This window comes from Phascolarctos cinereus, unplaced genomic scaffold (assembly GCF_003287225.1).
Source record: "Phascolarctos cinereus isolate Bilbo 61053 unplaced genomic scaffold, phaCin_HiC Scaffold_5;HRSCAF=322, whole genome shotgun sequence".
NCBI lineage: Eukaryota > Metazoa > Chordata > Mammalia > Diprotodontia > Phascolarctidae > Phascolarctos > Phascolarctos cinereus.
The window spans coordinates 129663090-129677674 of NW_027555958.1; the positions used below are offsets into that span (position 1 = coordinate 129663090).

General features: G+C 37.9%; 1 protein-coding gene across 6 annotated transcripts in view; it reads left to right on the forward strand.

Annotated features, from left to right (window-relative positions):
- Nucleotides 1-14585, forward strand: part of THEMIS (thymocyte selection associated) — a 203592-nt gene that overhangs the window by 143146 nt on the left and 45861 nt on the right. For 2 of the 6 annotated variants that reach the window (XM_020987008.2, XM_020987009.2), the window contains exon 5: nt 898-969. The exons of the other annotated variants lie outside the window; for them this stretch is intronic. In XM_020987008.2, coding sequence (XP_020842667.1) covers nt 898-921 — 24 coding nt within the window. In that variant the 3' untranslated portion in view covers nt 922-969. The remainder of the gene's footprint in view (nt 1-897; nt 970-14585) is intronic. 6 annotated transcript variants of the gene reach the window in all.

Consider the following 14585-nt stretch of genomic DNA (forward strand, 5'->3'; position numbering starts at 1 on the left):
CAGCCATTTATGATATGGTTAAATAAAATGTCCAGTGAACACTATTCTTTAATAGCCTTCAATTTCAGATTTAAAATTTCACTTGGCACCTCTTCTCCTGGAACAATAGGAGGCTCAATTCTTAGAACCTGAAGTATCCAGTTACTATTGAAACAAATATATTCTTAAGCCTCTTCACTAAGCTTCTGAGTGTATTTTTCACACTGCCTTTATGAAACTCAAGTCTGGAAAGCCTAGTAGACGTCACTTTTCTTGTTTTAATTTTTATTTAGTTCTAATCTTTATTTAGTGCTTGTAGTCATAGGTTATACCCACACTCATTGATGACTAGTTTTGCCATTTCTTCTCAACAGTGACTCTTCATGTAGTGCATATTTGTGCCACTATTAAAGTAAAATGTGTAAAAAATCCTTCCTCCTCATGACTAACAAATTAATGCAAAGCAAACTGTGCTGCTCCACTGCTCAAAAATCTTCAGTGGTTTCTTATTGCTTCTAGAAAAAAAAATATGAACTCACCAGCCTGACTTTTATAGTCCACCACAATCCTCAAGTGACTATAATCTGTTCAATTAAAGGGTCAGATATTTCTGACCTTTTTTGATTATTTAAAATTTTTCTCAAGTGGACTAATGCTTTTAGAAGCTGTTGGCTAAAGATAGATAGATATTTATTAAATACTTAAGATACATCAGGCACTGCTCTATGGTAAACTCCTCTCAATTTCCCCTCTACCTTCAATGTCACTATAATGAAATAATGAAATAGGTTGTCTTACCACACTTTACTTGGCTTGTAGGCATTTTCATCTGAGGAGGTCAGGTGATCCATCTTGATCTTCTTCCTGGAATCCCTAATTATCACCAACCCATACCATTTTTGCCTCTCCTTTGCATAGGCTCTTAGGAGTTCTCTGCCATGACTCCAGATTCCTGGGCATCTATGGTCTTCAAACATTGGACAACCAAGGGTGAGAGTTAATCTTTTATTAAAAAAAAAATTCAATCAATATTTATCAAGCACCTACTACTTCTGGGCATTAATTCCTCTCTCCTGGTCTTTCTGTCATGGTGGTCTGGCATACATACACACACACACACACACACACACACACACACACATGCATACATATATACATATTATATATACGTAGATATGATATATGTGTGTGTGTGTGTGTGTGTGTGTGTGTATATATATATATATATATATATATATATATATATATATATATATATATATATACACACACATATATGTCATTAACACTTTGTATTTGCAAAGTAGCTCCAAGTGCTTCAAGGGGCAGCGCTTACTTAATAAACCCATTGGTGTCCCAGAAAACAAGGAGAAATGTGCCTTCCTTTGAATACCATGGTCTTCTCCAAACTCCATTTCTCTTGTCTGCATTCAATACAAACATGTGATATGGTATTATTGTGGTCAATGGAGCCAGCAGTCATTTCCCATCATGTATTATGCTCTAATAAACTTTTGGTTCAACTACGTACCCAGGGGATAATGCCTATTTTATTGCTTATTCTTTATCTGCAGCCTAGTAAGGTCTTGGAACATTTCACCCTGTGGCCCCAGTGATTCTCTCTGCTGGGGGCTTGTAGCATAAGTTCGCTTAATTGGAGTCTTAACCCTTGTTCACAGAGGCACTAAAAATATTTCCAGCTCTGTCTCCTATTCTGCTTTGGATTTCTGGTGGCATAGTTTTGCTGCTACAGTTAGAATGCCAAGGAGCAGATTCTCTCTCCTATTCAGGAATGTGGCAAAAGCAGATTAAAAACCTAAGGTGAAACTGAATATTTGACAGAGGCGTTTGTTTATGTATTAATCATAATGTTCTCTCTGGAACCCTATTTTGGAGCAGCTGCTGATGGGAATGCCTCCTATCAAGCTTAGTGAAGACTTTTCTTGCCCGTTAACTTGACATCAAGATCCAGTCCTGAGCTTAGAATAAATACAAGGCATGGTTGCTTTGTTTACAGTCAATCTATAATAAATACATAGCCTTAATTTATTGTCAAATTTTCCCAGAGGCTATGAAAACTTACCCCCTCCCCAAAGAGGGGTCTCTGTTTCTCCAAAACACAGCCAGATCTTTGCTCTGTGAACACTAGGCTGTTGTAAGACAATTTCCTCTGAGTCAAGTCAGAGTTTCATTATGGCTGGCAAAATTCTATCACATGTTATTAAAAGTATGTTTAGTGAATGCTTTCAAAAGGAAGTGGTGATCACAGAGAGCCAGGACAACTGCAGTTAAGAATAAATTAAGTTTATTTCTTTTATTTTTTATAAGATTGTTATAATAGTAGATCAAGGCTGTATATATCATTTACCTAGATTTTTAAGAAAGCATTTGATAAATATCTCATGCTATAGAAAAGATGGAGATGTAACCTAGGGAATAATTAGACGACTATGGAACTGGTTAGGTGTCTGGATATAAAAAGAGTCAGTGATTTGACATGGGAAGGGATAGGTAATACCCTTAATGATGGATTAAGAATCCCAAAAGTTTTTGACAAGCTAGAGAACTGAGGTGAAGTTAATAAAATGAAATGTAAAGTCTTACATTTGGTTTAAAAGAAATTGAATTTATGAGCAAAAGACATATGATGCATGATTAAACAACAATTTGTTTGAAACTAGCTAAAAAGAGAGAGGGGCCAGTGGGAAGACAGCAATATTTGGAATCACTAGACCTTGGTTTCTATTGCAGCTCTGCAACTTGACAACTAGGTGACCTTGAGCAAACAGTCAATCAATAAACAAGCATTTATAAATGTCTACTATGTACCAAGCACTGTGCTAGGTGCTGTGACTAAAAGTACAAATCAAAAAGATCACTATTTAAGAGGAACTTACAGTCTAAGTCCCTTATTCTGTGTCTCATTTTATTTATCTGTGAAACCAGGAGGTTGGACTGGAGGAGTTTTTTGATGTGAAAAGAAAGAAAAAAATTTAGAAGGTGTAGGCATGTACGGGAAGCTGGCTCCTCAATGCCCATAGCTTCCAAAGTCTTTCTCAATCCCTCCATATATCTGTCAGTCTTGAAGAGTTTCCTATCACACAAATCTTCTTGAAAAAAAAGTGTCCCTTTTCTCCAAAGCTCTCCCAACAATTCCACAGCTCATACAGACACACAGCCTTGCATCAGCATTCTCTCTGCTGACAATGGAGCAATAGGGATGATGTAGTATGCAAAATACCCAGACACTCATACACATGTAGAAATTCAATAGCAAAGGATATTTTAAATCATTTTTCCCCCTCAAACCACTTCATTTCCTGGATAAGGAAAGTGAGTCTTGGATGACTAAAAATGACTTATCCAAGGTCACACAGCCTACTAAGGCTCAGCTTTCTCAACTATGAAATAAGTTTAACCTTAGAATTTCCTTTATTTTATCCACGTTCATTTGTCCATTTCCCATTTGGCCAATAACTTATATTTAAAAGATAGATGACTGGGTATTGGAATGTTGTTTATGGAAACAAAGCTGAGTAGACTGATGGATAGGAGGATTAAATCTCTGACCCTACTCTAAATATTAGCAGGTGCTAACCTGGGTTTATCCTTGTGTAGGAGGAGAGTTGTAATAATTACTTGTGGAGTTTGATTTGAGAAATTCAGGAAGCCTCCTCCTGCCAAATTCCCTTATTTAGGTGACTCAAAATATCTCCCCTACCTAGCTGTTAACAGTGTTTAAAAAAATACATTTATACATGAATTCATTAATCAAGTTCCCATTAGCAGAAATATGAAGACTCTGGATGTCTGGGGAAGTGGGAGAAAACTCTTAAAGTAGAGATAGGGTCTAGTGGTACAATGGCTAGAGTTCTGTGTTTTGAGTGAGAAAGACTGAAATTTCAAACCCCACCTATGAAATTTACTTGCCATAGAATGATGGAGAAATTCCTTAACCTCTGAGCTTCAGTTTACTTATGTGTAAAATGGGATGATAATACCCATGGTACCTACGTCATAGGATTGTTTGTGCAAGTTAATTGACATAGTATAGGGAAAATGCTTTGTAAACTTTAAAGCACTATATAAATGATGCCAATGAGTAGAAGGCAGTGAAAACAAATTTTGCCTGCTTCTTGTTTTCACCATGGCTCACCCTTCTCTGGCTAACTAGGTTCCCTGGTGGTGGGGCCTCTATTAAAGACACAGAGTACAGGAGTGCTTGATGTTTCAATGAAATCCAAAAATATAAGTAGAGTTAACGAAGCAGTCACTGAAGCTATTCTGCTCATTATACTATTCTTCCATCAGACATCTGAATCCTGGCCATTTTCAGTGATTCCTAAGAATGTTTCCCCACCCCCCACACCCTTCCAAGTATTTGTCTTCACTATGTACTCTACTGGTGGCAAAAAAGCAATTTCCAGTTCCAAATGATTTGCATATAAAATTGTCAAAAATAAAACCTAGTGAAATACTGCTCTTTTGCTTGAGGAAGCACCTCTAGGCCCCATGCCAGGAATGACTGGGCTACTGTTAAATAATCACCATCTATTCAATATTTGTAAATTGTTTTTACCTGAACTTCACATACTGGAAAGCCCAGTTTTGTGATCCATTGTGCAAACTTTGGGTCAAAATTATGAAATTAACTGACTTCACCGTCCCTCTAAATAGCTGTCATTCATCATCTCCATTCATCATACCACTCATCATCTTTCATTCATATCACACATCACTCATTCATCTCTAAATAGATGCTGAAGACCTTGGTTGTGGTGGCATAATGATTAAAAGATTAATGTTTAATAGCTGTGTAACCTTGGACAAGTCACTTAATCTTTGTGGGTTGAGCTCAAGTTCTAGCTCTGTCATCTATCTATCTATCTGTCTGTCCATCTATCTGTCTGTCTGTCTACCTAACTGTCTGTCTGTCCATCTATCTATCTATCTATCTATCTATCTGTCTGTCTGTCTGTCTGTCTATCTATCTATCTATCTATCTATCTATCTATGTGTGTATACTTCTAGTCACATGAATCTTGCTCTTCAATAGCATAGTAATTGAGAAAAACCTATCTGTCCTCCTGAGGTACAAATCCTAAGGAGACTTTTGTCCCCCATCTTTGTTAACTTTAAGGCAGTGACAATGGCTCCTACAAACACTATAATAGTGCCTCACTCTTTAAAAAAAAAGCAAAACAAAAACAAAACCTCCTTATTTTTCAATTTCTCTTAAACACCAAGCCTATTTCTTACCAGTGAACTTCTTTCCCCCTTTCCATTCACTTCTTAATTTTCAAATGCCATGGCAACTTTTCATTTTCCTAGTATTTTGGTGGGATAAAAACTCAGGGGAAAAATAAAATATCCTTCTTGATCTGAGGTGTCACATCCTTAATTTTGGCTGCCTGGTATAGTTGCAAGTGAATTATAAACTTTTGAAATTAAGGGGCTACAATGGAAAATCATAACCAGACCAGGGAATTCATTATTTTTAACACAGAGAAGACAGCCATCTAGTGGTTCTTTCACCTTTAAACTACACTCTGGACTATTGGCTTATTAGCATGCTTCTCTTCCTGACCAAAAAAAAAATTGCTTTGAAAAAACTTTAAATGAATGACCTTTACTTGTGCTGTATATTATTTCTAAGATAATTTGTACTTTTCCAGGTCAGCCTGTTTAATAAATGACACTTTGTAAAATGCAGGAAGAAATGTTCTTCACATTCCTTTTTTCTATATTTAATGTACTCCTCTTTGCTACCCTGCAATGAACTTGTCTAACTCATCTTCCTTCACTTTATTCTGTGGCAACTGCCTCTTTTGTCCATTTCTCCTGGTACTGGTTGGTGATTATCTATTCTAGGATCAACTGTCACCTGACAGAAAAATTTTTGAGCTCTAATAAATTGCTCATCTCCTTCCTTCTCTCCCAATTCTATCCCTAACAGTCTTATATGATTAACTCTTAATCTGACCAGTCACTCATTGATAATCTCCATTTTGCTGATCAAGAAATGCATGGGATTAGTGATAGTAGCCTGCCATTTTGGTACTTTAAAATTGCCATTAAAAAGACTGAGTAAAAGCCTTTCTGACAGTCTGTGTCAGCTTGGCATAGGGTCCTGAGATTCCAGGCATTGCTTGGTGTAAAGCCAGATACTCAGATGAACCCTGGCCTGGAGAATCCGCAGTTTTTATTTCCAAAGTCCAGGTGAGTTCTTATATGAGCTCAGGCAACAGCAGGTCTAAGATTTGTTCAGAACCACAGAAAATAGCTTGCATGGGTTCTTAAGCTTTTTTGTGTATCATGACAGTCTGGTAAAACCTATAGACTTAGAATGTTTTGAAATGCATAAAATAAAATGCATGTGATTACAAAGGAATTGACATAAATATACAATTTTTCCATACAAGTTCATAGACTGAAATCCTACATTAAAAAACCCTAATGTAGTCTAGTAAATTTTAGATTTTACAAAGGAGGAAACTGAAGCATAGAGAGATTCATTGGATCATAGATATAGAACTGGAAGAGGCCTCAGAAGTCATGCAGCCCAACCCTCTCATTTTACAAATGAAGAAAGTAAAGAAGGCCCAGAGAAAATAAGTGAGCTGTCCAGAGTCATACAGTAAGTAAGTGGCAGAACTAGGCCTTGAGCCAAGGTCTTCTCACTCCAAATCCAGGGCCTTTTCTTTTGAACTGCATCGAGTTGTTTGAGGTCACTTTTAGTGCTGAAGTCTTATTTAGAGTTGTGCTTAGTCTTTGTTAGAGGCTCAACCTACAATTCTTCCTAACTTTCTGGTTCTTCATCACCACTACCAGGCTGCCTTTCTATTCTATTATTATTTATACTCTATTATTATTCTATTAATCTTCCATTATTATCAATATCTTATCCTATCCCATCCCATCCCACCCAATCCCACCCCATCCTGTCCCATCCCATCTTATTCTATTCTATTCACATTAATTACCTACTACACGTCAGTCACTATAGTAGGCATCAGGGAAACTACTATAACAACAACAAAACAACCCAGTCCCTAAACTCAAGTAGGTTGCATTCTACTAGGAAGAGCTACTCTAGGGGCAGGTGGATGGCGCAGTGAATAAAGCACCTGCCCTGAAGTCAGGAGGACCTGAGTTCGAATCTGGCCTCAGACCAAACACTTGACACTTATTAGCTGTGTGACCCTGGGCAAGTATTTTAACCCCAATTGCCTAAAAAAAAAAATAATAATAAAAAAGAGCTATCCTACAGAGATGAAATAATACAAAATATATTCAAAATAAGGTAAATAACAGGGCTAGGAATTGAAAGATGACTCCAGATCCAGTATTCTACACCATACTTCCCACCTATCCAGAGGTGTCTGATCCTTTACTATCCTCCCTTCTCTTCCCAACCCCAACCGCATTTTTCTTTGTAAGGGGCCTGGAAATTTGACTTAGTGTAAGATTAATTGTTTTAATGCTGTCTAGCCTGGCATGTAAAGAGTTAGGAGGGGTAGTGGGGATGGAAACTTGAGAAAGCAACAGCTATGAATGACTTACCCAAGGTGACTCAATGAATCACAGAAGCTTGGAGCTAGGGTGGGGTTTGGGGAAGCAAGGTTTCTAAATATGGAAAGGAGTATATGTACTGTATTCTTCAGTTCTAAATTAAATACTGTATTCCTCACACTACAATGTCTTTCAGAATTCTTTGTGAGCTCTCAGCATTAAGGATGCATTCTGGTTACTGTTGTGTTTCCATATTTGGCCCATTCTTCTTGTATATTCCATTTTATATCCTTATGTGGTTGCACAGCACAACACATAATATGCCTGGTGGCTTCTTCCTCTACGGCTCTAAGTCTTTAATGTTGCAAATGAAATTTGATGGGTGACATCAAACAATGCTATTCTCTGAGCTATTTTCAAGCTCATAAAAAAGGCATGAATGAAATAAAAATGGCAGTTTTAGATTTAAATGAGGTAGTGGTCATTATTTGATGAGAGAGAGAAAAATGCACACACACGTGTGCACACACACACACACACAAATACACACACATGTACAGAAAGCTCACCAGAAAATGAAATAAAAAGGCAAGTTTGAAGGAAACCTTAAGCTGACCACTTATCTTATAGTGGCTTATATTCTGCTGCTTCTGTGTCTATAAACTACGGTTTCTGTTTGGAAATTGCAAGGTGTGATATATACTTGGGGATTGTAATAGCATTTCCTCATGGAGCTGTCTTATTTGTTCTCTGTGCTTATGTGTGTTTGTATATGTGGGAGATATAGAAATATTAAGGACTTTTCACCTATCAGTAGGTACATCTATGAATATATATATATATATATACATGTATATATATATGTATATATATATATGTTTAGATTCAAAAATGTACAAAAGGCAAAGCAGTATCTTCTTTGTTTTAATAAGAGCACTGGAAGGTAATGCAAAGTGTTATTCTTGTGTTGTGTGTGTATTTTTTTTAAAGATTGTAATAAATAGTTTATGGCTTATATCTCATAGCCCTGGTGGCTTATAAATGCACTCTGGAGGTGGAATGCTATGTCCATCACAGATTGCTTCAATAAATAAGTCATCTCCTTCTCTAAAGTCATTTGTAACCCCACAGCAGCTTTACTTTCAGCCAGTGAGAAAATAAAGAATTTGATCTACTAGTTTACACTGTCATTCCTTCTGAAGAAAGTCAGGAGGCAGGGTCTGTATGTGGTCACTTTAATCAACCAACACTTTTTTTTTGGGCAAAGTTGTTGTTGTTTTTAGCCATTCTTTATGGCCAATTTCTACAGAATCAATTGGATTGGCTGCGCTCTTGAATTTCTTCATTATGATGGTTAAGAGGACCAGATGGACCATTTTTTGATTTGGTGATTTCATCATACAGCTGTGGCCTCAGAGACAATTTCATTTTCACATGTCCATCATCAGCTGTGATAACTACTTTTACTCATGAGGTGAAAAGGAATGGGGGGGGAGGGTAGTGTTCCAACACAAATATAGAGGAACTCTAATAGAATAGGCCCACTGACACCATCCAGGGTAGCATCCCTGCATGATTCCTGTTGCTATTACTCCGAATGAGTTTCCTTGATCATATGATGAAGAAGAGCCGGATTTTACACTGGAAAGAGCACCAGCTTTGGAGTCAGGGGAACTGGATTCAAATCATAGATTCATGGATCTAGAGGGAGAAGGAACCTGGGGGTTCATCTAATTTAGCCCCTTATTTTATGAGAATATAAAGCCAGTGAGGTTGTGGAATGTCCTTAGTCACAAAGGTAGTATCAGGAACAGAATTGGAACCCAGGTCTTTTGATTATATAGTCAATATTTTTTCCACTGCCATTATGTCTCATTATTTCTATGACTTTAGATTGTATAACTTCTTTTAGCCTCAGTTTACTCATCTGTAAAATAAGAGGAATGGGGCAGCTAGCTGGTGCAGTGGGTAGAGTGTTGGCTCTGTAGTCAGCAAGACTCATCTTCTTGAGTTCAAAGACCTTAGGCACTTATTGGCTGTGTGACCCTGGGCCTTAACCCTGTTTGCCTCAGTTTCCTTATCTATAAAATAAGCTGAAGAAGGAGACAAGAGAGCAGGGGGATGATAGAGAGAAGGTCAGATTGGGAAAGGGGTAATCAGAAGGAAGTACTTCTGAGGAGGGACAGGTTCGAAAGAAAGAATAGAATAAATGGCGGGGGCAGGATAAGATTAAGGGAAATAGAGCTAGTTTTTTCACGTGTCTACTATGGAAATGTTTTGCATAACTGCACATGTATGGCCTGTATTGAGTAGCTTGCCTTTTCAATGAGGGTGGGTAGGGTGGGAGGAAGGGAGAAAATTTGGAACCCAAAGTTTTAAAAACACATGTTTAAAAAAAATGTTTCCACATACAACTGGGAAATAAGAAATACAGGAAATGAGGTACAGAAATCTATCCTGCCCTACAGGAAAATAGAAGGGGAAGAGGATAAGAGAAGAGGGGGAAGAGATAGAAGTGAGGGCAAACTAGGGGAAGGGGTATTCAGAATGCATGCCATCTTGGGGTGGCAGGAGGGGCAAGATGGGGTGAAAATTTGGAATTCAAAATCTTGTGGAAGTAAATGTTGAACACTAAAAATAAATAAATTCATATATATATATATGTATGTGTGTGTGTGTGTATATATATATGTATATAAAGAATTAGCATCTATCATCTATGCCCAAAGGGTTATAAAAATGTGCACACTCTTTGACCCAGCAATACCACTTCTAGGGCTGTATTCCAAAGAGATCATAAAAATAGGAAAAAGGCCCACATGTACAAAAACTATTTATAGCAGTTCTTTTTGTAGTGGCCATAAGAATTGGAAATTGAAGGGATGCCCTTCAATCGGGAATGGCTGGACAAGTTGTATATGAATGTAATGGAATACTGTTGTGCTATAAGAAATAATGAGCAGGCAGACTTCAGTAAAACCTGGAAGGACTTATATGAACTGATGCTAAGTGAAGTGAACAGATCCAGGAGAACATTGTACATAGTAATAGCTACATTGTGTGATGTGATGATTGACTTTGAAAGAATCAGCTCTTCTCAGCAATACAAGGATCTAAGACAACTTCAAAAGACTCATGATGGAAAATGCTATCCACATCCAGAGAAAGAATTATGGAGTCTGAATGTAGATTGAAGCATACTATTTGCTCTCTCTCTGTCTTTTTTTATTTCTTCCTTCTCATGGTTCCTCCCATTCATTCTAATTCTTCTTTACAATATGACTAATGTGAAAATATGTTTAATAACAGCCTATATGCAGAGCCTATATCAGATTGCACACCCTCTTGGGGAGGGGGGGGAGGAGATGGAGGTGGAGAAAATTTAAAACTCAAAACCTTAGGGAAGTGAATATTGAAAACTAAAAATAAATTAATTAATTTAAAAAAATAATTAACTCCTTCTTTATAGAGTGCTGAGCCCAGAGTCAGGAAGACCTGATTACAAGTCTAACCTCAGAGACTAACTAGATATGTGACTCAGGGCAAGCCATTCAACTTGTCTCTTTCTCAGTTTCCTCTACCTTGAAATTGGGCTAATAATTCACCTACCTGCTAGGGTTGTTATGAGGATCAAATGGGATAATATATTTGTAAAGCACTTATTGCAATGTCTGGCACACAGTAGGTGCTTAATAAATGCTTCCTTCTCACCTTTGTTCTTTCTTTCCTTCCATTCCTCCTTCCTTTCTTCTTTCTTTCATTCCTTCCCTATTTCCCTCCTTTCCTCTCTCCTTCCCTCCTTCATTCCTTTGTTCTTTCCTTCCTTCTTCCCTTCCTTCTTCCCTTCCTTCTTTTCTTCCTTTCTTCTTTCCTTCCTTTTTTCCTCTCCCTCTTTCCTCTCTTCCTTTCCTTTCTCCCTCCTTCCTTCCTTTCCTCTTTTCCTTCCTCTTTCCTTCCTTCCACCTAGTTTAATAATAACCATAACAATAATAATAACTAAAATTTCTATAGTGTTTTTAGGTTTGTGATGCATTTTAGTCATTTGATCCTCACAACAGCCCTGAGAGGTAGTTGCAGTTATTATCCCTTCTTTCACATATGAGCATACTGAGAGTAAAAGGTATTAATTGCCCAGGGTCACAGTGCTAGTTAGTGTTTGAAATGGAATTCAAATGCAGGTCTTCTTGATTCCAAATCTTCGCCGTCTTTCTAATGCAGAAGACATAGCAGAAATACTCTTCAACTATAGGTGCTCACACAAGCCTTCTTAGTAAACAAGAGCACCACAACTTTACTGAGGGCCATCTTCTAGATATCCCCTATGCCATCTGGCATTCGTTGATCCAGACCTCAACAGCAGTGCTCTCTTCCTCTTTATGGCTAAACTCCTTCAGAAGGCTTTGTCCAGTTCATCTCCTATCATACTCTCCTAAACCTTTTGCAATGTAACTTAACAACAACAACAACAACAACAACAACAACCCTTTTATACAGTTAATCATGTTCTCCTTCTTGATATTCTTTTCTATCTAGGTTTTCAGGTCAAACTCCCTCCTGTTTCTCCTTTTACCTATATGACCTTCTCTGTCTCTTTTGCTGGCTTCCCTTCCAGATCATGTCCTCTAACAATAAGTGTGCCTCCAGGTTCTTTCTGGGCCCTCTTCTCTTCTCTATACTATTTCACTTAGTGATCTCCATTGTATTCAATTATCATCTCTCTGCTGATTGTTCTCAAATCTACTTCTCCAGCCCTCTTCTCTTTGTTAATCTTCAATCTCACATTTTCAACTATCTATTAGACATCTGGAACTGTTGAAGTCTAGGGATACTGGGACCCCAAAATAGTGACACAGATCCTGCCTCAAATGAATTTGACCTAAGCCTTCTTTCAGCCAAAGACAAGATTTATTAGAAGAACACTGATAGAAGTGGGCAAGATCTTAAGGAATCTCAGCAGTGGCTAGGCTCTTAAGGAATCTGAACATTTTAATGGAAGCAAGAGAGATCTTTTATACTGAAGACTGGGAAGGATCTATGAGTGGCTAAGTAGTCTGGGGTGACTGGGAGGTAACAGAAGAGGACCTGGAAGGTCCAGGTGCCCTAGGCAAATGCCTGGGACTTGGACTACATGGAAGGAGTCTAGACAGAATCAAGGGTGGGAAGTGGCCCATGTTAATCCGGAGGTAACAGACAATGAAAGGCTGGGCTACCTTAGAGGTAACAGAGAATTGGGAGATTGGGCATAGGCCACAATGAAAGACCAGTTGAAAGGATTATTGCCTCAGGTGCCAGACACCTGACCATATGGGAAAGCCCAAGGAAAGTTCAGGGAGGGGTTTCCAGGGCTAGTACCCTGTCAGAACCGGATGTCCTATAGACATCTTCAACTCAACATGTCTAAAATTGAACTTTTATCTTTCCTCCCCCAAGCCATCTCTACTTCCAAACTTCCGTATTTCTGTTGAGGGCACCACCATTCTTCCAATTCCCCAATTGGCAACCTAAGTATTATCCTCAACTCATCACTCTATTTCAACCCTCCCCTCTCCCATATCCATTAGGTTGCAGAAGCCTGTCAACTCTGTCTTCATAATATCTCTTGCATATACCATCCCCCTACCTCCTCTTCTTTCACTGTTACCACCCTGGTGCAGCCCTTTATCTCCTGGGATGGTATTAATGAAAGCCTGTATCCAAACACTACCTTATACATCTATTAGCAGCATGACCTTGGGCAAGTCACAGAATCTTTTTTTTTAATAGTATTTTCCTCATCTGTAAAATGAGGAAGTTGGGTTCTATGACTCCTAAGGTGCCTGCCAACTCCAAATCTGTGCTTCTATGAGCTGGCCTACTAGAAAGAAATTATTTCATCTTTCGTGTACTACTTAGGAGTGGAGAGAGCACCCTGCTAATCCTGAACCACATGAATTTATGAATTTAAAGCAAAATGACTCTAGAAACTCATTAAGGTTCCCTGTGGCAATAGAGTAACTCATTGAATTTTCAATTCCCCTTCTTGCATGCAAATGTTACTGATCGTTGAAAGGGGCCTTGAGTACTTCTGGCTTTTGTTTGTGATTTGTTTACATCTAGGCAGTTACTGAGTATACTTCTCACAGCCAGCACATCTGTCAAGCTATTTTGTGCTTGGCCATGCACATATGTACTTATAATAGAGTAAATTGCATTTACAGTGTAGGGTGGTATTTTTCATGCAGTCTGGAAGCATTGTTAAGTTATTAGGCAGTTTAGAAGATTGGATATGATAAGAAAATTTGAACAGAAGTCAGAATTTGGACTTGATGTCTGGCCCGGCTGGCTCATTTTGTATTTTTGGTTTTGTTTTTATTTTTTAAAAAGCAAACAATATACTGAAACATCCTCAGGGGGCATTTCCCAGCCTCTCTGACTCCTGCATATCCACAAGAGGTGCCACACTGAGATCCTGAGAGGGCTGTCTGGCTGAAGCCTTAAATTTTATGTAAATAGCCTTTGTTGTTTAGATGTATATATGGACTGAGCCTCTGCTCAGAGAAGCCTCTTTTGAAATGAGAGAAATTCAATCTTGGAGCCACAGAAGGCTGGCAGATATCACATATTTGAACACAGCAAATAGATCTAATAGAATTGCTTTGTCAGCTGTTATTACCTAGTTTTGAATTATCTAGAAAGAGAGATAGGAAAGACTGCCATCTGGTGGGTATAAGAAATTGCTACAGATATAATTCTACTTCACCGCCAAGACTTGTTTTTCAGTGGATTTATTTACATTGTAAGTTTTAAAGCAAACACTGGGGATATTTTTTGTTTGCCACAATATGATTAACATATGTATCCAAAAACACTATATCCTGTTGGTGTTCTTGAGCATTATCTGTGATATTTGATATTTCTTTTTAATAATCATCTTATATTGTGTGTGAGACATTGTACTGGATACTGGAGATGCAAAGAAAAAAAATGAGAAATTCCTGCTCTCAAGAAGCCTACTTTTGGGGGCACTGTAATTATAATTTTTTCTGGTTAATTGAATGAATGAATGAAAATGAATGTGAAGATGAAAAAAAAAGTATCTTCCTTGCATTTGTCCT